This window comes from Calonectris borealis, chromosome 1, assembly GCF_964195595.1.
Source record: "Calonectris borealis chromosome 1, bCalBor7.hap1.2, whole genome shotgun sequence".
In the NCBI taxonomy this organism is placed as follows: Eukaryota; Metazoa; Chordata; class Aves; order Procellariiformes; family Procellariidae; genus Calonectris; species Calonectris borealis.
This window is the reverse complement of record NC_134312.1, coordinates 64,632,823-64,659,418: the sequence shown is the minus strand read 5'-3', so window position 1 is coordinate 64,659,418 and position 26,596 is coordinate 64,632,823. Positions and strand designations below refer to the sequence as shown.

Here is a 26,596-nt window from a genome sequence, read left to right as displayed (position 1 = left end):
GCTAACAGGCACAAATGTGTACGTGCCCTGCCCCATCTCTCTCCTTCCATCCACAGCATGACTCCAGCTCCCTGTGGCAGATGTGACATTACATAAAACGGGCCAAATTGCTTCTGTTATTCCTGCTTTCTCCAAGGCTGAATCTGGTCTAATATGACACAACTGCAGCAAGTGATTAGAAAGTGAGACTGACCACTTCTAAAAAGTTTTAAAAGATCAAATATATACGTTGGTCCCAAAAAATTAGAACTTACATGTGAAATCAGCAGAGCACTGAGAACGGCTCTTAAAATCCTCCCGACTCCCTGACATGGGCTTTCCTTTCACCATCCCGTATGAGTGAAATCTCTGGGACAGACAGTCCTTCTCAGAGGATCAATGTTCTCTCTAACCAAGCAAAGAGGATCCCCTTTCACCCCCTAGATGTAAAACAGCCAGGTAGGATGGTAGAGTGGGAAATAACGACCACAAAGTTAGATCAACCACAGAAACTTCCCTCTTAAGCCCTTTAGATGAGGCGTGATGTGTCTTGTTCTGATCCCCCTTCAAAGGAGGGCCATAAGGTGGGAAACAGAGCTGTAAAGAGTGTCACATCCGTGCTGGAGAGGTGTCCATGCCAAGAGCCCAGTGCAGCATTTATTGAACAACGCCACCAAGATGTTCTTGATCAACGATTAAGGGAATCATGCTGCATCCCGAGCAACCACACCACCAGCCAAACACATCAAGACTATTTAGGACAGAGCAGGATGCAGTCCCAGAGGAGGAGGGCAGCTGCTTCTTTCCCCAGAGAGGGAAACACGTGAGGTTTTTTCCAACCAGAGATCCATCGGCTCACTGCTGCTGAGGGCTTCCCAAAGACATACTGCATCAGCATATTCACCCATCAGTTTTGTTGCTACTGCCCAAAATAGTCTTGTTTATTTGTGAGCAGCCACAGCTGGAACCAGGTGTATTTGTGTGGCTTGTACCATTATGTCTTAATACTGGCAGGGAATAAAATCCACAGCAATTATAAAAATAATATGCTCATGATGTAAATTTATAAAATGCAGCACATGCCATTGTTTTGCACTTGGGAGTATATGTTTGTTACTGAAAATATGAAGGTGAAAAATTGTTTGTTGATTTCAGCATTTACAAGCTGATTTAAATTTTATATCAAATGTTTACTATAGCAATATTGAAATTTGCAAGAATAAACAGCAATAAACAATACTAGCTGAGAACATCCACCTTGCCACGTACTTAAAGGATATTAAGAAAGTGAAGCCTTAAATTTGTCCCTAAGGGAGTGTGAGGTGACACACGACACACAGTAACAGCAAACTAACTTGATCTTTATTATCAATATTTTTAACGTAAACTGAAAAATACAAGCTTTTTTCAATATTAACTACATCAAAACAGAAGTGCAGGCACATAAAGAATGAATTATCTGTGCATTACTGTTAATAAATAAATTCTGTGCACTGTTAATAATAAATATGCTAATTACATTCAGTTCATAATGATGATATTCCTCAGATACTAGAACTGTGTGACAGCTGTGTCTGAATTTTATTCTGTAAGTGATTCAACTAGAATAATAACTAACTCGTTATTTTCTTCTCTTTTGTAAGTAGAATGTAACAAAGGTATCCCTGTGATAAAACTGGCACAAGGTTAAGGAAATGACATCAAAAGATTACAAAAAGTAATTCCATCATGCAGATAACCTCCTCACTGTTAGACTTTGCAGCAAGCACACGTCAAAAGTTCTCTCTACAGTTAATGCGCCTCTAAAACTGAGGTTCGTGAACTCAGGCAAATTTTCCTACCCGAGAAATAATTTGCAAGGAATTCAAATTCAAATCACAGCTTGCTCTACGACCCACTCCATAGGATGTTGTGACACTGCAGTACTGGACTGTCTGCAGCTCTAAAGATAGAGCCATGCAGTCAAAGTCTGAGAGCTGCCAAAGCAGCGCGTGAAGGACCTGAGCAGCCCCAGGCGGGAGCACGTGCAGATCCTGCTGCCCACAGGATCCTGAGGCTGAAAGCCTGGGGACAGGGGCAGGATGCTGACATTATATCGTGTGCAACATTAGATCTTGCTCAAAAACTTGTCTTGTAATCAAACTTGAAGAACAAACCTATCGTTAGGTGTGCTCTGGAGCTTGGCTGGTAAGAACACAGAAGCCCAAGGCACCTCTCAACTCAGGTGCAGGCAAGCCCCTGCCTGCCCAGCCACAGCCACCACCATTAGCTCCTTCTGCCTCCCAGAGACATCACAGGGCTCACGCCGGGCAAATGCATTGACAGCATCTCCTGGAAAATGCCCCAGCCTACGTGCTGCAAGCCTTATTAGCAAGGTGCTAGTCTGCCCTTCTACAGAGGGTACAGACATGGAGAGAGGACATAAGGGAAACAGAGCAAAGACGAGGTGTTCAGACACGTTTCATCCACATACTATAAGGAGTTCACAAGAACTGCCCTATTACTTTCTAGTAGCAAATTGCTGACTCCGCCTCCCTAAGGGAAACATGTTCAGTAAAAAAATACCCATATCTGATGGATAAATATCCAATATCCGAACATTAGAGATACGAAGCCAATGAAAGCACAGGAACAGGGCTGATGGGAAGCAGTATGAGAATTTAATAACCATATTGACTATTCTAGGAAGGATTCACAATGACTTTTTAAAGGAAGGATTTCAGAGTCTGGCTGTTGCAACTTTTGCTTGGTAACTTCTAAATTCTATTAGGGAGTTAGAGGAATTTGTTTGTTTCTTTAATTGCTATAAATTAGAAGCCAATAATGGAAAAAAATGCACACTCTAAGTACTAGTTCATGCTACAGTTTGGAGAAAGGACAACAGATGAGTACGGTTTCTTTTTAAAAACAAATTTGAAAATTCAACTCATTGCAAATATATGCTATTTTGTGTAATTACAGTCCTCAATCTTCTCCTGAAAGACAAGTTGTTTTTCCTATGTTTGGTCTACAGGCAGTTCTGAAAATAAGCAGTCATCTTTTTCTAAAAATCCTGGATTATCCCAGAATTCTCTAATGTGCTCTCATAAAAATGAGACTTAAGAACTACGTTTTTATACAATAATGGTGTGACTCGATGATGACACTGTCAAACATCTTGCTAGGGCACATAAAACATCCATGTGAACTCAACAACACAATAAAGCCTATGTTGCCCGAATAAACGAGACTTTGCCTGCAGTATAATCATGTTCCATTTGGAGCTAAACCAGAGTTTTGCATTACTAACCCACTCCAAAATCCAAAACAGGCCTGTGCCAATAATCATGGTGGTCTGAAAGAGGCTGTTTCAGGACTGAAAACAGGGAAAGAGGACAAAACTATACTGCACAGCCCAATAGGAAATATTAAGGTCTGTTAGTCCTACACTTGCTAAGAGCTGATACCAGGCAGGCTGCTACCTGGAATAGCAGCCACACGCTCCAGTGGCAACTGCTGCCACCAAATGTTGCTCCCAAGCCTCTGCCAGCCCCACTAAGGGTCCCCACCATACTCCAGGTTGTGTCCCACACCCCTCTGTGAGATATGCCAGCAAGCAAATAAGGAAGGGACGATGTGCTTTTAGTTGAATGTTGCCTGCCCAGCTCCAGCTGGTAGTTTAAATGGTTCATACCAAGAATTATCTAGAGCTTTTCGCCCTTTCATCCTGCTAAGAAGTCAGCTTGCCACTACTCACCTCTCTCAGATCAAAGGAAACTCAATCTCTTCTCTATCCTTTGACTGTCACCACAGGCAGAGGCGGGGAAATGAACCCACGTATCTGAGATACCATTGTTCAAATAACTAAAAATTCTCTTATCAAGAGGTATCTGGCACCAGCCTCATTGCTAAAAAAAAAAAACATCAGGCAAAGAGAGAAATCCGCTGGGAAATCATCCCCTAGTTATGTACAGAAACAACAGGGATATGCATATGGATACTAGATAATCTAAAGTGAGAAAGAATATAAAATCGATGCATTTGGGAAGGAAGGAAAAAAGCAGGAAAGGTGAAGAAACATAATTCAAAGTGTTTATTGGAAGGTGGGAGGGAAAGGGAATTCTACCTAATAAATGACCCGCTCACCCAGACCAATACTCAAGCTCATGCTGCGAGATCATTATTTCAAATAGCATTTCTGGAGGAATCCCAAGTTTTGCAATGTGAGCTACAGATGTAGCTGTGACTATGACTACTCATCTCAAGACAGAAACTTAGTATTCAGGAGGTCCTTTGACTTCAGCTGCCATTTGCCACATGTCTTCCAAAGCCAATTCACACCAGGATCACCAAGATGGTTTCCATTCATCAGTTTTTGTGCTGGTTCATTTACTCTGGGAACAAAATACGGGATTTTCAAGATTCACCTGTGACTTTCGGGGTCATTTGGGATCCCAAGTAGTCCAAGTGCTTTTAGAAATCAACACAGTATAACTATAATTTATCCCAGAATTATATTCTCCTGCTTTTGGAACACCAACATCCACTGTATGTGTGGAGGAAACTTTTCACACATAGAAAAAACATCTAGCAATTTTGCACACAGTCTTTTCTCCATGAGTTGGTTCCTAGCCAAAGTTCTCTCCTCCAGTGAGAGAGCAACATCTTCACTGGAATCTCAGGTCTAACAAACACAGAAATAACAAATACAGCCAAATCTGCCAAAGGGACACCTTTGTTGGGCAACTACCGTCACTAGGAGGTATTGCTGCACATAACCATAGCCAGATGCTGACAATCTTACTCAGGCTGCTGAGGAATGCTGAGCCCTTTCCACCTGACCATCAGGCCCTTTCAGGAGTACTTCATGTCAGACATCTCAAAATCAGGTACCCCAATTAATTTCCTTCTGAAAAAGCACACACTTTTATAAGTAAATATCTCATGGATGTCAAAACCATGCTCCAGATACACAACTGCTTTCTATCAAAGCTAACAGGGCAGCTTTCTCCGTGTGCTTTCTGATTGCTGCCTAAAGGTCACATTTTTCTCTACAGCCAGTAATTTTGCATGTGCAACAGAGGGTGTAAAGTACGTTTATGAGGTTTTTGTCTCTCCTTTGTAAATATAGCCTGGAATTCTAGTATATGCACCTGCTCTTGGCACCGAACAGTTCAAGGACATGGAAAAAAGACCATCCTGCCTTCCCATTTTAAGGCGCAGGGCTCACTAAAATGTCATGACTTAGAAATGGATGGAAAGCAATGCCAGCACCATAGACAAAAGGATTTACAAAAGAATTAATAAACGACTATCATTTCTCTTGCCTCAGGACTTTTCTGGGTAAATTATTACTCTTTAAAGCAGTGCACTGGGAGTAAGCTGCCTGACTCCCATTAACATTAGTAGCAGTGGCATAGCATAAGCTTTACGTGCCAGTTCTGAGGATTAATCACAGAGTTGTATCTGTAGGGCACTTGCTTTGAACTCAGCAAATCTGCAACAGAACAACTCTTCTTTGTCAGACCCTTCTTTGAAGAAAAATCACAAGGAAGTGGGTGGGCTGCTGGCTAAGCCTCTTCTTAACCCACCAGCACTTCCCCCATAACTCTAACAGAACAGTAAAGCAACAAGTGAAAATATTAAATAGCTCTCTCTTGCTGCATCTCCAGTAATATTAGCCAAGGTAGGGAGCAAGAAGGGATAATTTTTTTTGAGCAGGAAGAAGAAAGGATAAAAGAAATCACATGAAAATAACGCAATAAGTGTGCTATCAAGATGAAATTGGGTTTTTTTATACAAGATGAAAGCTGGAACACTTGAGAATAATTTCCATGTATGAATTTGGAAATCTAAAAATAACACCTCATTTAATAGAAAAAAATGACAAAAACTGACCCTAGAATAGATGGTGATGAATACATTCAACATGAAATTTTCTCTATTCTCTCTTCCCTTCTGTGCTTGCTGGCACTTTTCCCCCAGCCCACCCCTTGTCATTTCCCTAAAGAAGGAGGAAAGGTAATAGTTTCTGAGCAGCCTCAAAGCAGCTCTGGCAGAGCAGGAAGCCGCGACAGCACAGGCTTCGCAGGAGGGCAGCTCCGTCAACTCGGGGCTTGTTATTGTTTGCCTGAGGTGCTGGGATTTTGTCTAACTTGATGCTACAATGAAAAATTTCCACCTCCTTTGGTTGCTCCGTAAGCTTTTAGACCTCCCTTTTTACAGCTCTTTTGTTCTCCTCCACTCAGCAGCTTTACATCTCCCTGGCACAGGCTTTCAGTTTGGTAAAACCCCCAAAAGGACCCACACAAGGGCACCGCTAGGGTAGAGGGGAGTGCAGGGATGCGGCTGGCTCTTGAGCCTCAGCCTTCCCCTCCCAGGGGCTGGAGGCAGGCCCAGAGCCCCTCTGCACCTCTCCAGCTGCACCGCAGCAGCGCCTTCAGCCCACTCCTTGGGCAGCTTGCGCACCTTCGGCTTACAGAAAGCCGAAAATCACTGATTATGCTAACTCTGTTGCTCCCAGTTCACAACTGAGTAAGAGCTGACTGGTCCCTTCAGAGGGCTTTTGCTCTCCGATGAAATCTACTGGTGCAACAAGTTCTTGGGGCCATGCCTGTCAGGCCCAGTTACAACACACTTGCACCAGTGGCCAAAGTGCTTCTCGCTAGCTGTACGATGAGAAGCATGTAAATGCATCACACAGGCACTCTTTGCCCCAAAACTAGGGGCTGGATAAAGCCAAGGGAGGCCAGGTGTTCAACTCATACCCTACAAATGGACACTAGTCTACAGGATCTGACCTCCTCCAGGAGAGCATGACACTGAAGCAAGACATATTGTAACGTGAGTGGCAGCTGAGCTGCACGGCTGCAGCCGCAGTAGTGCTACGTTTTGGGAAAAGCAGGGCTATACTGCAGGGGAAGGCCTGAGACACAGCAGCAAAGCTGTCCGAAGACAAGAGAGTGCACAGCACCAACAAGGGATCAACCTTTGCTAGAACAACAGTTTGTGTACTGTGATTAAGCACGCTGGCATGGCTGTAACTGGGAAAAGTGCCCAGTACTTGCCTGCAGTATGCCTGGTTTTAGCCGGTGCTGTCAAGTCTCTTGCTTTCACAAGCAATACATTATTTCAACCTTCCCACACACACACCCCCAAATAAAGAGAAAACTCCTATTGCAGGAGCCAATGTTCTGTTCCTACTGTCTGTTCATTCACACCAGAGGCACACCAGAATGGTCACATCCAACCGCGTCTCATTTGCTTTTATTGATGATGCCAGCATTGTAGCAAGAGAAACAAAAAAACACATTGAATTCAGGACAACTGAAAAATCAGTTTTCTATTCCTTCATAAAAGGAGAAGAGCCAAGCATCAGCTATTGATATTTTCTAGCAGTAATATTCCACTTACACTGCTTACTGTCCTGTGCCACCTGCTGTATATCTGTCCCAGACATTCACATACAGGTGGGTATAAGGTGGGTATACACAGCAGCTCCATGGATTAGTGTCTGCAACAGTGTTTTTATAACTTGATGCTCTAAGTAGCCAGTGATCCTACCAGGACAACTATTTTCTTGACAATACTGTGTACTGACACACCTTTTAAAACTACTTCACTAAGACCTATGTTTTGATACATGAATGCAACAGTGAGCAAGCCTTTCAGTACGCAGCACTCGGTCAGGAAACCGAGTCCAGTGAATCTCACACACCGTCTAGTCATGCTGCCTTCGAGCTATACCTGTAAGGTTTGTTGGGGTTCAGTGCACTGGAGTGGCTATGTCCCACATGGTTGGTTGAATGATCTAATAACACCTAAACAAGCTAATCATCCTGCTCCTAGACTTTTTGTGTAAGTCAGTGCACCAGATGTGCTGTATTACTGGACAGATGCATGTGGTCTGGTACCAATCGACATTACAGAGGTTGACTAACACAAAAGTATAGTCCCATCCTCATGTCACCTGCAGCTCTGCCCCAGATGCTATGATCTAGGACATACATATGCCCAAAGCTGTATGGCACTGCAGCCAGTGTCATGGACCACTGGTAGATAACGAAATAACAAACCTAGCCCTAGTCAAATAGTTTGGCCAGGATCCTCCACGCATATGCCTCAAGGCACATTTTACCTGTTGTGTGATCCTCATGTCTGTGCTAACCTCATCCCTCTGATGGGGTCAGTATAAATAACATGCAGGCAAGAGCTCTCCTATGCGTTCCTTGGTGCTTCAGTTTTGGGAGCTGCCCGCTAGCTATCGGCGTCAAACATACTTTTAATTGCTGTTTTTGTTTTGCCATTCAGTCGAAATGAAGAGATTGATCTCTATCGATCTGTGGAGAGGCTCGCTTTGTTTGCTCAACCTTTCCGTTGCTTATCAGGGTTGTGCCAAGAGCTTGACACACACAGACTGAGAAGTAAATTTTAAAAAGTAATGAGTGAGTGATGGCAAACTCATACCAGTCTCATTCACTATCAGACTTTGCTGCAAAAGGAAAGTGACAGAGGCAACAGCTTCTGGTTATTGTCTCAGCAGTGCCAGCGATGTCAGGAATTTGTTTGATTTTCACATGAATCTAATGCATGCACATTGATGCATAATAAACAGAGGAGAGAGGTTCTCTCTATATGCAGAAGAGCATCTAGGCATCGCATTTTTGTTTCCCCCAGCAGCTTTTCCATTATTCTCTTTTCACTCTTTTAGCTACTCCCCAGGTGTTTACACACATCACCTTGGCTTCCTTATTCATATTCTTAAAGGCACCACTAAAAGCTCATCCAATTGCATCCTCAGAAGAAAAAAAAGAAAAAAAAACCACCAGTGTCCCCGTTATACAAAGAGTTCTTCTCTTCACTCACCACTCTCTGAGGCTGTAAGAGTCCTGTTCCTATACCTGGGAGTGTTTTCTCTGCTCATGCCTACAATACAGGAATAAAAGACTTGGAAAGCAGCAATATTCCTCCAGCTGCCAACCATGCCACTGAACAGCCACCCACCAGATGTCTTTCCCTTTCTAGCAACATCAAAATGAAGGCAGCTGTTAAAGCAAACTGCCCCAAACTAGTTCCCCCCAACCCCACCAAGATAAGATTGCTGTGTGGGTCAGAGCCCTCTGCAGATAACTTGGGGCCACGTCAGCATCCTACCTATATCCTCTTTGAGTGAAGCTCCTTCTGCCAACTTCATAGCCAAGTTTGCAATTCTTATAGGCCGTTGCTGCCTGGGGATTAGCTCTCCCTGGTCCCCCACTCAGGTGGAACCCTTTCAACTAATGCATCTTTCTGGGGACTACACCACCAGGTTTAGGGACCTCCCAGACCTTACTTCCGGGCCTTAGCCCCTACAACAGTATCTACTATGCCTTCTCTAAGCATTGCTTTTGTACAGCAACAGATCAACTCTTCTGCTCTGTGAGAAGAGGACAGCAAAACACTCATCATGAATCCAATAAGCTGATGACAAATGGCCTCTCTTTTCTGGCTAGTAAAATATTGAATCTCCCCCAATAGTGATAAAAAAATGAATATCCTTAAATTGCACTTGGTGTCACCTGACTGCCATAAAACGGGGATTCACTTAACTCTGGAACTCTTACTTGTGTAGGGGATGCCCTCCTATGGAAGACCAAGGCCAGAACCATTAATCAGAGAATCCTACAAACTAGCAGCCAGAGAGATACATCAAGTGATCTAATCCATCTATGCATCACACAGATTTTCAGAGTGCTCCTGCCTATGCTACCTTTGGTCCGTCAAAAAGCTTCACTTAGCAGAGATGTCAATTCAGCTCTTCAGAGAACCACTGATTCCTCCTGGAAAACTTCGGGAGGACTACTGTGAAAAGCTAATCCTATTGCCATATCAAGTAGTTTTTGCATTTCTCTGCCCTGTTGCTTGTTACAAAAGGCTTTTGCATGAATTGCCTGCTGCTTAAAAAAAATTCTCAACTCCTTCCACATGAAAAATCTGGTCCTCCCTGGATGTGATGTCACCACAGACTTTTCCACTTCATCAACTGAAGTGAGTACAGAGGACTAGTGCTCCAGTGAAGGGTTAAGTGTCAGAGCCAAGGCTTATTTACTGAATAAAAATCCTGCTTTCACGCAAAGACCTAAACAGCAATAAAATACATCAGAAATAGTCAACACGCAGGTCTTGATATGCCAAGTTCCATGAGGGATGAAGATACTCCTTAAACAAGCTGAAGACCAGTTCAACCAAGTAGCTTTAATATACCCTGTGGATGGTTCACAGCTAGTAATCATGGTGCAGGACTATACCTGCCAATTAATCAGTTCCTCATGCCATTTGGGGATGAGGCGCAGAGCTGGCTGTGGCCACTCTGCTGGCGAAGGAGGATTTGCCATACAGGACAGCTTCTCCCCAGGCCATATCAGGAAGGCCATTTTGAAATTCTTTGCCTACAGTTTTCCATTCAGTGTGCATTTTTTCTTCCAGATTATTTTATGGCTCTGTAATAGGACTGATTATTATTATTTCTCAAAATGTACTCATTTGATTAGTTTTCAAATAAAATGACAGTTAAGATTACTTGCAGGTAAAACTCCGAGTACCTGTATGTTATTCTTGCTATGCGTATCAGTTGTCACGACAATCAGTAAGGACACCGGTTTAGAGTCCAATTCATGTGGCAGAAAATCTACAGCACCTGCACACATTCTAATGGAGATAATTTTTGAAACTATTATTGATTCTAGTTGCTCACCCTCAGATATCTCCAAAGACCTGGTTTTCAGCAGGTGCTGAGGAATTCCTACTTTGTATACCTTAATTCACTACCAGGCTTTGAAGGTTCTTTTGCCATTATTTCTAAGAGAAAATCAACAGTAATGTAAGTAATGGATTCTGGTTTTGGCCAGTAAGCTTTCTCTTGAAAATTTTTTTTTTTTAATATCTTTAGAAAAAACATTATCCTCAATATAGGGTTCTGCAATGGTCTTTTCTAGGAAATATGCTGCATAATCGCTGGCACTACAGGAGGCAGCATTGTCTAGCACTTACAGCAGTGGGAGTCCAAAGACCTGAGTTCTGTTTCTGGCTCTCCCACTCACTCTCTGCATGACATTTAGCAGGTCAATTAACTTCTCTGTAACTCTTTTTCTGCATGCGAAATGGGTGAACTTGGGTTGTGTTCCTCCTTCAGCACCCTGTTTAAGTCAGAAGGATACCTAGTGAAAACCATTGCCCAAGTGTTTCAGGATGCTAGGATGGAAGGTGCACTACACACTGTCAGCAGCAGCATTAACAGAAAAGAGTAATTGTGGAATCTGTTCATTTTCACTGAAATACCAAAAAGTCTAAAATCTCAAGGAGCACTTTTCTTTTTCTGAAATCTATTGAGTATTTTGCACCCAGATGCTGATTTCAGATTATTTTTATCTCAGAATATCTATTCTTGTTTCAGTAGAATTATTATTATTATGGTACAAATATAAGCAGAACCAAACTCTTAGTCCCCAGCCTATTGCTCCCTTCTGATTAGGATCTTTGTGTATATGGATTCATGCCACTACTGACTTCCTCCCAATACAGGGAAAAAAGATTAAGCCTTGCCTTAGCAGTTTAACACTTTTCTTCCCACGGCAACACAGTCAGGCATGAGAGTGAGTAATAAGGAATGACATTACGTCATGCCCAATATGTGATTATAACATGCTGCAGAATGGATTCTACAAGGAAGACTGATTTAGTATGTGCCTATGATGATGAGTGAAGAGCAGCTAGTACCGAGCTAATGCATTGCTGAAGATTGTATCAGATAAAACCAGTAATTCAGCCACCTCCATGTCCCCCCCCATAAAATTTTAATAAACCCAATCTTATGGGAGGAAAGAAAAGACAGGGACCCTACTGAATTATTTACAGCCTTAGTTGTATATGGCAAAGAAGCCCCTCTTAGGACAGTAAGTGATATTCTTCCATTGATTTCCTTCTCTCAGAATATCTAGGCGAGAATCAAGTTTGTGGGAGTCAAAAAAAAAAAAAAAAAAAAAAAGAAACAGGGATGCAAAGGGCAAGCCAGAAAAGACAAAGCTGATGGAGGCAGAGATGAGAGTTTGTATTTATGAAAGACATATTGATCAATTGCACACACCAGCAGCAGATAGACTCAAATTAGCTGTCATAATTCCAGTGATGCAGAGGGACACGCAGGCTCAAGCTCCATTAAATACAACCTACATCCAGAGCAGCCGGATGAGGTTTGCAAGACTGAACTCTGAAGTCCCACAGGAGATACCTGCAGTTGATTTATATTCCTGATTTCCTATTCCCTCACCAACTGTGCAATCAGTTCCTGGAAGTGGGCAGGGAATAACTGAACAGCTAAACTGTGATTCACCCAGCCAATTAAGGAGTCTTGGGATGGACCCTAAGACAAATCCTTCAGCTTCATTCAGTCTTCCTGGGCCAGAACTACATTCAGCTCTGACATGGCCAAAACCATCATGGCCCAGTTAACAATAAAAGAATCTGAGGATATAAAGCTGCATTATAGTTTTCACACATTAATATTCACACATTTTAGACCTTTTCAAAGTAGCAAGTAGGAGGATGTTCTGGTTGTACATGAGGATCAGGTTTATTCTGTAATTCAACGTACAAAAAGCATCACTGCAAAACAGTAATTAAAATGGCAACCACTGCCTAGTAGATATCAACATATAAAAATCACCTACATGTTTCAGCCTGCAGCTTCTGTCAGGGTCAAAGCCAGGTTGTTTGAATCAAAGTTTGTTGGCAGCTATCTCATGCTGGCTGCTGTGATGTTCCCTTGTGGATGGTGCATGGCTTTGTGAAAAAATCACAATAATCTCATTTCCAAAATGTTTCACTTAAGTCTTTCTTCTTGCACTGAAGCAAGGAAGCACTTACTTCTCATTACTAACCCTGTGTGTGGCATGTGGCATGTAATCACCTTGAAATATTTAACTGGCTGGCTTTCATCTCGCTAACAGTGTGGAGTGGGGCATCAAACTGGGGTATAAATAAACTGGGATATAAATCATCATAAACCAGGCATTAAATTGGTATATAAATCAAAAATTACAGAAGTCAGATGGAAGAGACCCATTAGATCATCCTGTTTGTTCTTTCCTGTGTTCTCACCCTAAGAATGCACAAAGCATCATTCTTGATTAGCCAACAGACATAGAAAAACGCCCATCTCTCCCCCTGTGTCTCTCAAGAGGGAGAGAGGGGAAACAGAGAGCTCTGTATGAATATTAATAAAGCTATATTTTGACTGGCTGAATGACTGGAAATGATTAGTGATGGTATGTTTTACCTGTCAACATCTCCACACTGCAACAGGCAAGATGTCTCTAATACTCCTTTGCAAAAAATCACCAGAAGGCTGGAGGGGGCTTGTTCTCAATTTTCCTGCACTCAGAACAGCTCCGTAAATACCCTAAGACTCTTTTCAATGATGAAGATAAAAACATGTCTTCTTTTTCCAATATAACAGTGGGAGAAAACATAAAACATTGCCTAAGCCAAGGTGAATCCAAGTGCCTGCACTTATAAATGTAACAAAAAAAAAAAAAAGCAAACAAAAAATATCAAAACTTTATGAAGGCTGCCGATTCAAGCATGCCAAAGCTAGGAAATGCAAGAATGTGACCCTTTGAATGGGTCAGTGTAAAAGTCCATTTGTAATAAGTCAATTAGTCTAAGAAATCTCTTTAGAGGTAGTCCCTAGCCATGTTTTCCTCATTTACTCTGACCCAGTGTGAGTTGGGTGACCATTTGAAGTCTGATTTACAGGGTGTGGAGCGCTTACAGTTGCTCTGAAAGTCAATGGGAGCTGTGCTCTGGACATACAAAAGGCTATTTAATGCTAAGTCTTCATCAACCCAAGTCTTCATCATCTCCTACTGGACACCCAAAAAACCCCAAAACAGTTAATTTTGATTCCCAGGCCTAAAATGGAAATTATAGCCCACCTCAAAAGGTTATTAGATATTAATATATTTATCTTTACATGCCATGCTTCAGTACAGTAATTAGAAATGTGCTCATGAAGCGGTTAACTCCCATCTTTGGATCAGGAGTTGTGTATTCTGCAATAAAAAGGCCAGCAACCATACATTAAGCAATGAAAAAGAAACCAAACGCTGAAGACGACATTGAATGGAAACAGAACATCACAAATGTATAGAACAAGGCAGAGGTCCTGTAGAAGACACAGTATGTGATTACAGTAATTGAAGACTTGAGAATGAGTGTGCTCAGAGGAGAAAAACTAAGGCCAACTATGCAGCCTGAACCATGTCATTTCCTAACTTTACATGCTTGTGTTTGCAACCTTAAAAATGCTCATCGATTTTATTTTAAGTTCTTAACTTTAAAACAAACGACAAACTGCAAAAGCAGGAATTCTAGTGTGGGATTTCTTACTGATTCAGAAGAGTGGCAAGTAGTTTGTCAGCAGAATAAGACTCTTCTGATTCACCTCTGAGCACCTTGTTACGTGAGCTGGTAGAAGAACCTGCTGGCTGAGGGAGCAGGATGATACCTCCGCTCTGCCAGTGTTTCACAGGTGTGTTGGCGGTAGATGTACAGTAAGATTCCTGACTTGTGCACTTTGAACAGGGCTTTGGAGGGGATCCTTCCCTGTTCATTCCCCACCCTCCTCCAAAACACACAGAGACCTTGGCCATTTTTGCACCTTCCCTTCCGAATTGTTCCAGTCCACCACTCCAGCCCTTACCCCAGTCTCACTGTTCAGTAATCCCTTGTCTCACCTCTCCCAACTCACCAGCGCAAAGTTTCACCCCTCTCCTTGTCCCCATTTCCTCCCTTCCCAAATCTTGGCCATGTTTCCTACTCAGACACCCCTGTCAACACAGGACTGGGAGGTCTACTGACCTCCTCCCTTACTCCTGCCCTGCTCTTCTGTCTCTAAGAAGCAAAGATAGTATGGGAAATAAAAAGTAGTATGCACTTGGGAAAGCTATTCACTAGTGTAGGTATTAAGGTTACAGCCATATTAGCAGATCCTAAGATGAAGCCTAGCAAAAGGCAAAAAAATCCCTTACAGATTTCAAAATAGGTCTTAGATTTTGATGCCAAAAAAACATTTTTATATTTTAGCTTGAAAGAGCAGGATATGAAGAAAACCATACAGAAAAGAGAGGGAGAGAGAGAAATGAGAAGGTCTGTCACTACCACCTGGTCATTAGCTATGGGAATGATGAATATGATGGAGATCCAACAACACTAGACCTGCAGGCATGTGAGCACCTGCTTCCTGACTAACGTCCAGGATGGCTGCCCCATCTGCTTTAACAACCAATGCATTAAGGAATTACATCATATTGTCAGCCAAATGGCACTGACCAGCAGGACGGTGTCATACTTCAGGGTGTACCTCCAGGTCAAGGTAGCTAATTAAAAATGAAACAGCATTTCCTTGTAGAGGAACATAGGAATGGAAGGAGACGCGAGGGAGTATGGGACAGAGTGGAAGAAAGGAGCAAGAAAAGTGGGATGCTGCCTATTTATTTCAAACACTGCTTTCAGTACTACCCAGGAAAAAAACAAAAACAAAAATTCTCTCGGGTCAGCACTTAATACAGATACAAGAATGAAATATTTATTGTTGCTTATAAAAGCAGACAGGGTCAAGCCCATGAGCCTACTGGTGTTACTAATGCATTGTCAAGCTATCAACTGAGCTTCTGTGCAAATCTCAACATCTTGTTCCATGGAGTGAGAAGGCTTGGGAAGCCTGTATGAATTAGAAGTATAGACATTACAGTCTTTTCCAGAGTGCTAATTGTTGCCACTGCCATCAGTCCTCTAAAAAAGGAGATTTTTCCAAGCCCCCCCCACCCCCAGTAGTTTTACTAGTTATAAGGAGGTATTGGAGTGCTTTGTAGGCCTAAATGAGGAAGCCTTAATCTCCTGCAAAGTTTGGACCATTAAGGCTGATAAAATCCATTCAGTTTCAGCATAGATGCTATATGAATTAAAATATTACCACTCTCTACATCCTGTAAAAATCCTTCATTTCCTCCAATACTTGCTCTGCTCAGAATGTGCCAGGCTATTACTTTTGACTTTACAATTCATTTTTTATGCAAATGGCTTTCAGACCACCACAAACACAAGATTATTGCAGTTTTCAACAGTGCAGACAAATGTTATCATTCCAATTAACACAAGGCATTATGGTTCCTCTTCTCCTGACAATGCAACTCCCCACGCCAGTGCTCTAAATTCAGAGCCCATATCCCATGGTCCCGCAGTAGAAGTTGGGGGGGTAGGAGACAGGCAAGAGAGATCAGTGCCAGACAAGAAGCATTTCCAAAAAAACAGGAAATTCTAAACATTTCTAAGGAAGGATCAGCTACCTGTGTGTGAACTGGTTCATCTCTAAAGCAGCCTGGTGACACAATTTCTAAGCTGTGCAGGAAGAGATCAGTTTCCATAGCAATTCCAGCCACTTTCTGCCCAGATGCAGCACTCTCCATGTTCCTGGACACAAAATACGGCTGCTGTGGAAGACAAGCCTGGGTGGCAATGGCAAGCTGGAGAAGAGCTTGAAGAAAACAGAAATTCCCTCTTTTGTGGGGAATTCCCTGCGTTTAATCCAAAGTACAAATTGAGGTTTGTAATATATAGGGAGGAAGAAAAATAACAGACTTAAAGACCCAGCTGTCTACCTTGCATGATAGGCTCTGTGAGTCAGCAAAATAAAAGCTTTTGGAAAGAAGGAAGAATTTTTCATCTTTCTTCTGATGTGGAGACTTTCATGCAATACAGCGCAAGACATTGGGAATTCTGCCATACAAAGGCTCTGAGTGCCATGCAGCATTTGCCCCGTTTCAGCTACCAGGGCAGGAGAAAGGGAAGAGGCAGTGGTTTGACTTGTTCTCCAAAAGAAAAATAAATCTCACTCTTCAAGAACACACATAAGCAACTTGCTTGTTTGCAGTGCTTTAATGCCACAATATTTTCTTCATCTGCCTTGGAGAGAAGGAGGCCCTGGAAAAGCCCCCTTTTACCTTTCCCTTGCCAAGACCACAGTGAGGAAGACTGCAGACAACAAAGACAAGCATCAGCCCTGTGAGGCTCCAGGCAGGTCTGAGCCCACAGCAGGCTAACCCACAATCCTGTAGCACCTACACGGTTGTTCTTTTTGAAATTGTTGAAGGAATGGATGCACAAAGAAGTCCCACAGCAAATACAAGTCTGTTCAAAGGTTAAAATGAGCAAGGAAGCATAAGGTCTAAACAAAAGAAGCTAGAAGCAAAAATAAAACACCAACATGCTAGACTGGCTCTAAGAAAGTATGAAGACAATCCCTCTCCTCTTATCTGTATCTTCCTCCCTTTTCTGCACAATATGGCTTCCTCAAAATAAGTTTCTAATCCTAACTCTCCCAGCAAGACAATGAAATGTAGATAGCTGGCTTAAGCATACTTAGAAATTCCTCTCTGCATATCTTCTATGCTGTGGTGACCCTTTTTCACAAAACAGTGGTTTCTTAAAGACTGCAGCAGAAGATCAATTTAGGGCTGCCTGTAGCCTATTTGCAAAAAAAAAAAAAAAAAAAAAATTTGAATTACTTTCCTACAGTCCTTCTGATGGTATTAAACAGCATCAACCCAACAGGTTTCTGTTTTGCTCCAAGGAGTAAGCCAGTAGACTGAATAATCCCTGGGCTTTCAGTGCCTTACCCCTCACAGTGGCTTTAGAGAACAGCACTGTTGGTTCCCAGAAGATGCCAAACTGAATATAGTACATCCCCTCATTGCCTTGGTGGTATTACCATTTTCAAAGCAAACACAGCCTTTCACCTTCTTTGCCATAATTTACTAGCTAATGGTTTCCTGAAGTTTTTGGGACAAGAGAAAAAAAAATTAGCATCAACATAGCCTCCTTTTTATGGTCAACTTTCTTAAAGTACAAGCATCCAGTTAAAATACTTATTCCATGTCCTGAAAATGCCTCTCACCCCTCCCAATGCCTGTACCATATTCCACAGCTCAAACCCCTGCTGTGATCACTTTCCCCATCTTTTGTGAACACAAATCTGTAGCACACTGAAAGTGAACCTACAAGAACAGCATAAAACACATGGAACTGAATACACAAACATAGAACTGTTCAGATTTTTTTTTGTTCTAATACTCTATACCTCCATTTCTAAAAGCATCAGTGATGCTGTTGGAGCTTTTCAGAAGCCAGAACTATGGGCCAAGTTTCTGTGCACAAGACTGGGGCCAAAATGTGACAGAGTAAATGCCTAATAGTGACTCAATCATACCATTACACTGGCATCTTCCATAAGGAGACAGTTACTCATGCTCAAAGTTGTTGGACACAGCTTTCCTTCCCTTCTCCCTTCCCCTCCCAGCTCATGTAGACACTCGTTTTGTCTAATCAGATGAACATTTATCTCCTGACAGGTGAGAGCTGGCAATACTACAATCATCCTTCCCTCCATCCCTGTTTAACCAGAGATAGTTGAGAGGAAGTGATTGCAGGGAAGTGAAGTCCTATCTCCCCAGCTTATGCTGCCATAGGCAATCAATTTGGAGCAAAGGTTCCATCTTAAAAATGTCAAACAGAATGAAAAAAGATAAAATCAAAAATTATAAAGTCAGCTCTAACCATCCCTCCAGGTCCAGCTGCTCCCCTGGGTTCTTCTAGCATAGCTGACAGCACAGCTAGAAGAATATCTGCTTTCTGCGCTGACTGGTGCCATGGGGTCCTCAGCCTCAAATTAATTGCCCCTCACCTATTCCTGCAATTCAAGAGAAACTGCTGGAGCATCACTCCTGTCTGCCAGTCTGAAAAAAACCTGTCTGCTGGGCACAGCTGGAGCCCTCTCTTCTGCTTCCCCACCCAGTACCCAGGCAAAGCAAGAGGTTTCCTTTCCAGGCCCACAGTTTGCTGCCTATGCACCAGGGAAGGAAAATAACCACTCCTGAAATACAGTTACGTCAAAGGACAGCAGTGGCTTCAGCCTGGAAAAGGCATTTTCTTTAGTAGGGTGACCAGACACTCTGGTTTCACCTTTCCAGTTCTCTGAAATTCTCTAGTATGCCATTTTGCCCCAGTGTTTCATCAGGAGAAAGGTTTTTTTTCTTTCTTCCTTCTTATGCTACAAATCTGAGAAATTACCCATGGCAGGAGCATAAGGAACAACAGGCCTGTGCCCTGCTCCTTTACTGTTTGTCACAACACTCAGTGAAAGGGAAATTCTGAATAGATAATTGTTCAGAGGAAAACAATGGTCAGGTTAAATTGGAAATGCTATTCTGCCTCAGGGTGAGCAGTGGTGAGCTGAAGTAGCTGTGCCCTGGACGAAGCTAGTCCAGAGGTACAGAACCAGGCCAGCTGCTAAGGCAGGGACTAAAATTACAGGGACTTTCTGAAGGGACTTAGAGTCTTACCCTACTCCATTGCAAACGTTTTCTAAAGGGAGAACATTCCCCACAACCAAAACATGATTTGAAAAGATTGCTATTGCCCTTGTCTTTTAAAACAGATGTTTTACAGAAAAAGAGCAGGGTCGCTGTTCCTACACAGGAAATGGTCATATAGGTTCAGCTTGTTCTTAAATGCAGTGACCTCCAGATCCTCCAGTGGCTAACCCATATATGAAACACTCACCATTGCACCTAACTGCTCTGGAGAAGAGAGCGCTTCAGCAAAGTATTTCTTTCCTTTCCTGTCTTTAGATAGAACTGAAGTTTGAATCTCCCTATCTACATCTACCTACACTTATCTGACTCATGAACTAGCAAGAAAAACTGGGTCAGAAATATGCATGCACACCCACACACTCGGTGCACCCTCCCCAGGGAGGGAACAAACATCCTCACCCTGGAAGTGCCTCAGACCAAATCAGATACATAAATGTGTAAGCACAGTGTGTCTAGACTGCCACTTTGGAGACTGACGAATGCCCTACTGAAGGCTCCCGTCAGCTGCCAACACACCAGGCTCAGAAACTTGCTGATCCCGCCAAAGGATGCACACACTAAGGGACTGACATGGCCAGTCATATTAGTAATTATATTTAAGCTGAAAAAATACAAATACAGCTTCAGAATAGACCTTTACTTGAGCCATTGCTGAAATAAAGATGCACTTTTTAAAGACAATAACTCCTACATTAATTAGTGAGATTCCCAGTGGATGGATGCAGAAAAGTCATTGTTGCTCACAGCAGTGGCAAAAGCGCACATACACAGCCAAAAGCATAAACCAAAGGCCCTTCCTACTGCCCTATGAACCCTAACAGAAGATGTCTTGGATGGGGGGTGCATTTCTTTTTGCCCACAGATGAGCCATGTTAACATAAAACTGACACCAGCAGAGATGACAGGTGGTAGCAGAAAACCTGAAGGGAACTGAACTGCCTGATCTTCTGATTTCAGGGACAAATGAGCACAGCACAGTATTTTGCAAGACTAGCCTCTTACAACCTTCTGAGAGGCACGAGTTCTATATTCCTTTTCTCATGTCACAATAAGAACATGTGTTTGTCCACACACAGACACATTTCCAAAAAAATTAGGAGTTTAGCAAGACCCTCTAGAACTTTGTTAATGCTTTACCAGATTTGACCAGGCAGGCCTATAAGCACCAATGAGCCTCAAAGCAGGCCTGACCTTACCAATGCAGGAAATCAACTATATCATTACACCTTCTCCTTCCCAAAGCAACAACCACATAAGGCAGGAGTGAAAGAGGGACTGAAAGCCCTGGGGACACCAGAGGTCTTACACATTTCTCAAGCTGACAGTCTGGACAGTAGCTGCTTATTACCACCTTTCAAGGTTTTCAATCAGAATCAGCATCCCTCAACCCTGCCATCTTCAAGAAGCTGTTAACTGCTTCCACTGAGACAGAAGAGCTCAGGACATTCATCAGTCCCCATGACTATGTAGTAACAAGAGCAAGTTGCAGTGGCATCCTTCCTTGTGAAGTCCTACCTCTTCCATTTTATCAGTGCAAACCCTTTTCCACTTCCAAGATGAGAAGCAGAAAAGCTTTAAGGCCAGCCAATACACCTCAAGGCAATTCCATCCCTGACAGATCTTGTTGCTTCAGCAAATGTTACAAGTTGGTGACCACTGGCTACAATTATCACTAAGGGCTAAGCTCCTTTCCTGTGCATTAAAGGGTGCAGCATTTCTCTTTCTAGATCTTCAAAGGAGAGTGATGCCACACTCACCCAGGAGCTGCAGGCAGCAGGACACATTCTACAATAAAAGCCAGCAATGAAGTCTGCTGGAAGCAGGAAACTCAGTAGCAGCATGAACTGCATGAGAATATGTTCACGTACAGAGCATTCTACTGAATTAAAAAAATAGGGCATTGATTTTTGTATTTAACTCAATATTAATCCCTGCATATGAATGCCTCTTCCCCACCACCACATTTTCATGCCTCAGCAGAATTTCTAGTCAGCAGCAGAAACAGAGATGTAGGTCCTAAGAACAAATCAATCAGTCTGCTACAAAGACAAACTGTATGTGAGAAGAGGGCTCTGAGCAGGTTGTCAGTCAAAGCCTCTGTTCTCATTTATCAGTGAGTACCTCCCTTAGTCCACACGTGAGGAGAACGGAGAAGAAAGCCAGCAACACTTACGCAAGGCATGCCACTCATCCTGGCGGATTGTCTTGGTGATGTTGTAGGTGAGGTTCTTGGGAATGGTCGCTGAGGAGTAGTGGTACTTGATGTACGTGCACCGCTCAATTGCTCCTGGGAAGGGCAAAATGCAGAAAAGAAAGTGCTGTTAAATGAATGCAACATGTCCTCCCAGCTGTAGGCCAGGTGGGCTTGACAACCAAAAGCAAAGGCTAGGAGCAAAGCAATCCCTACCATCAGTCCACTGTGACAACCAATGCTATCTTTGGCCCATGACAGGCACAAGCTACCTGTAGGGTAAGCTCACATCCAAACTTATGATACACCAAAGGCCCTGCAGTAGCTGCCAGAGTATCTGCTTTCACCATCAGATATTTATGTGGCAAATCAACCCTTCTTTCATTTCTTTTCTCTGAACCATGAGCTAGCAGCAGGCATACCAGCATTTACTGTGTAGAAACTAAATTCACGTCTTAGCTTATCGTGCAGTAATGTGTCTCAATGCCCATACTCCAGGAGATACACAAAGCAAACATCTTTGATCCTTCCTTCAGTAATAAAAAACAGCACGGGAAAAATAATATATATAGATAGTGAACAATTTTCCTGACTCCCTTCCACCCCACAGCCAAGAAGCAAGACAAGCAGACGGATACGTGACAGGCTATGGTATGTCTCTTGAAGGTACCCAGACACTTTCATTACAGGCTCAAGACCAGAATTTATTGGCACCCCTGAAAAATGAGACTCAGATGGCAACACAAATGGCTGAAACAGGCAATTTTTTTCCCCTGTAGTCAGGATTTCATCTACGTTCCATGGAAAAAAGCACCACGTGCTGCTTCTGTTTGTCTTCTGGTCACATTATTACCTTCTCCATTTACAGCCACTTTCCTTCCTTTACAATAATCACACCTCCAGGCCCTGATCTCCTGGCATCTCTCTGTGTAGTTAGTGTCCTTAGAGGAATGGGTCTGGCATAGCATGATGCTTTCCGTGAATTATAGCCTAGACAAATTTCGCATCTGATCAGAAACCTGTGACAGTGCAACCCTTTTTGCATTGATGAAAAAACAGTAAAGTTTCCTACATCCATTTTGCCAGCATCCACAACTAACACTGGCTTTATTAGACCTTCTCCCTAAGCAGTCAGATTCAAAGCTCATGAAAGTCATTTTTCCATTAATATTATGGTATTTTGGATCAGGCCTTTAATAACTAAATAGGCATCCTTAATGTGGTTGGCCACACCATTTGCTACCAGCTACCACTGGTCAGAGAAGCAGCTATGCTGGAAATGCTTTTATGTATTAAAAATACATTAAGACAGGCACTCAATAGAATAAATTAAATGAAGCAATGGATTATATAAATAAGAAAGAGTGCTATACACCAAGAGACAGGTAAAGAACACTTACTGTCAGTCTGAACTGAAAAGGCAGTGCCATTAGCCTTATATCGACAGCTCCAAGGGGTTAAATATGCTTTTGTGTCACTAGAAATACAGGTTTCTACCTCAGGTTGTAAAATATTATTTGGCATGAAAACTTAGATCATACACCATGAATTCACAGCATGAATAAGAAAACCCATGAAACAAAATTATTAGTTACATCGCAGTCTACTAGCATCTTCCAAAGTTAGTGCAATACAAACATTTGAGGTCCTCATTGTTTGCTCCTCTTAAGCATTCTTCACATTCTGCCTTTGACAGCAATTAGATTAGACAAAGCCAAATATTATAGGGGAAAAAGGCAAAATATTTACATATGTATCCGCCTGCCCTGACAGCGTGATGGGCTTCTGTGTGAGTCTGCACCATCTGGGCACCAAATGTACGCCCAGAATTAAAGTTTCAAACCAAGAACAGTATTTAAAAAAAGACAGCTAGTGCACAAAAAGCTTTAAAAAAGCCCCAAATCACATCCTTGCCTTCTTACAGGTTTTCCTATCCCCTTTTGTTCAGCTGCTTTCATGGATCAGAAGCATTAGCAAGAAAACAGAAAATACTTATTTGTCAGAAAATAATCTTTGAGTTATCAGATACCTGCCCAGAGAAGAGATTTATATAGAATAGCAGACAAGGACACAGAGCCAAGATTCAAAATAAAAGCGTACAGAAGGAAGGAAGAAAAAAAATTCTGTTCCATTTGCTATAATTTCTTAAAGTAATCAGCAGAAAGCACCTCCTCTTACACCAAAGAGGCTAATTTCTAGCAAGGTCCATCAAACTTTTTATTCTTACTGCAAATACTGTTAATAGTAATGCAGTGAGCTGTTCACTATCTTATATCACCAAAGCCTAAAGCAGAAAGAGAGATTATGGTCTGAATTCAGGTCATCACTTCACCATATATATAATTTTGGACTTATGCTTACAGCCCCATGGCTTTAATGAGACTTAAGTACATGTTTAAAGACTGTCTAGAACTAAGAGTACAACTGCAGTGGCAATGGTGCAATGGTAGTTGAAGTTCAGGCAGATTTGAATGGTAAATTCCATGATGATCTTTCCAGGCACACAACGTATTTCAACACTGTTCCCGCCTCCAAATAACATGCTATTAGCCAATAAACATCATGACTCCAACCAAGAGTTTGTAGGGACCAGAAGGTAAAGTACTCTTCAGTGTACATGGTGAGATACATTCTCCTTTTTTCCCTACTTGTCTCCGAAATATCAGGGCTGGCCAGACTCAACAGGGCTGACCAGAGCACACAGAATTCACTTGTATCTGGGAATTGTCCCCGCTACTTGCCTTACACAGGGAAACAGACCCTCAGGTCAGACAGTCAAGGATGCTGCTCTGCATTTTCACCCTTCTCTGAAGCATTAAGCATAGGTTCACTCCTAGAATGGGTAAGCCTAACTGATTTTTTCTTACAGGACTCAAAATACTTCAGTCTAATCCAAGTTACTGGGCTCAATAAAGGGATAAACAGGTGAAACATAATGTCTATGACATACCAGAGGTCAGCCCGCATGAGCTAATGGGCCCTTTTGGCTTTAGGCTATTAAACTCTCCTGTGAACGCCGAGTTTAATACACTCAGGAGAATGTAGTTCAAGAGTGTTTCAGAGCTGTCTTCTACTAGCTTCCAGCACTTCAATTACTTCAGACTCTAGAACAGCAGCAACCGCTGGAGAGAGCATGCAGCCATCTTCATCCACATGGCCACTGCTGGTAGGAGAGGCAGGCGGGATCTTACTGGCAACCTCAAGCTTTTCGTGGCCTGAACTGACTAGGTTTGTGATTTCTTGGCATTTATCTAAACTTGCTCTCACAGTGACCCTGCTGAGTTAATGCAACTGCATCAGCGTACATCTAGCTAGAGGTGAGAATTAGCTTTTGAAACTTTGAAAAAGGCTTTCATTTGCCTGGAACTGCCAATAAAAATTAGGAAAAGGATGAGTCTATAGTAATCACAATTTCAAACTTCAAGATGTTTCCCTACTTGTCCCATACAGAAGAGAACTAGGTTCGAGACTCCCAAACATCCAGTTCCTGGACGTCCCTGGGAGAGCAGAGGCAGAGGCTGCAGCAAGGATCAGAACTACTGCTCTCCTGGAAAGTCCTCTCAGAAAAACCCTAAGAAATCCTTACCTTCAGATGAATGAATAGCTATGCTCACTCCAGTCTTTGGGGTGGGAGGGGAAGCCAAGAGTAAGAAAAAAAATAACACTTTCCCTTCCATACCCTCAATAGGGTAACTGCAATTTATGGAGCATCTCCAGCCTTCAGCACTAACGTAGAAAGACCAAATGCAACTGCAGCTGAACTCTGCACTTTGCTCAAATAACTGGGAACAGTATTTATAGAGCAAACCAGTGAGTGGGTTTTTTCACCTATGCAGCTGCACTAGTAAGTTTTATAGCTGGCCCCAAGAAACACGAAGCAACCACAAAGCTGCTCCACTGACAGATGCAGTATATTCTATGTTCCTCTGATCAAAGGCAAATGTTTGATGAAAATCCTAAAGAAAAGTGGCTGATATCTTCAAATAGAGTGCTAGGAAAGGGATCAGCAGGAAGGTGCAACTAGAACCATGCAGAGCAAAACTGCCATACCATCCTCACATAAGCACAGATGCTCAGAGGGGATTCAGCAGCTGTAACTCTGTGGTTGGCAACCCCCTGTTCCAGCAAAGTTCAGATGCCAAGTAAAATTGAGATAAAGAAACTAAAGATAGCTTCACCCAAAGCAGCCGAGTATTCACAGCATCAAACATGTGACTCTTCTTACTGATCCACTTACCTTCTCAGTTCCCCTCCCACATCTGTTGAGCATTGCTCCACACTACCACCTTATTATTATTTCCTCCATTACAAGGAAAATCCTTAAAAACTGTAGTATAGCAGGAACATCACCTGAAAACATTGTACATTTCAATTTTCAAAACTATCCCAATATCCTGATGTTACTTCAGCTGCTAGTGAAACTCCTGCTGCATTACTAGGGCTGTAAACACTACCCCCAGTAGAGGACCCAAACTGGTAACGCAGGGGGTGACTGAGCCATTCTCCCACTCTAAGCTGAACAGGATTGAGATCAATTAAAAGGAAGGTCATACTGCTGGTATGTATTTTTCTGGTGGGTAAACAGACAACTTTTCTCAGAACTTTTAGACCAGTGTCTTTCTTCATCACCAAGGCCCTCTCTGCCCCCTTTAAATATAGTAATATTTCAACACTTTCAGACTGCTCCAAGAAACAGTCCTTACCCATGGTTAATTTAAGAAATAGAATGAAAATTCAAAATGCCACCAGGGTATTGGTCACATCAGTCCTAAAATTCAGATCTCAGAACCGCCCAAAGGCATTTGCCCTGTAAGGTCAGCCTGATTTTTGCAAAGGTGGTTGTGAAGTTTCAGGAATTTACACTGTAATCATATAGTTTAGTCTTCTGCATAATACAGACCAACTCATCTGACAGGTGGCAACAGAAAGTAGTCCTTCAGATGGTCTTTCATGAAACTGGTAATCTGTGAGAGCAGTTAGG

General features: G+C 42.5%; 1 protein-coding gene across 1 annotated transcript in view; it reads right to left on the bottom strand.

The window, feature by feature from the left end:
* Nucleotides 1-26,596, bottom strand: part of TMEM178B (transmembrane protein 178B) — a 250,221-nt gene that overhangs the window by 157,570 nt on the left and 66,055 nt on the right. The window contains exon 2 of the mRNA XM_075158197.1: nucleotides 21,598-21,711. Coding sequence (XP_075014298.1) covers nucleotides 21,598-21,711 — 114 coding nt within the window. The remainder of the gene's footprint in view (nucleotides 1-21,597; nucleotides 21,712-26,596) is intronic.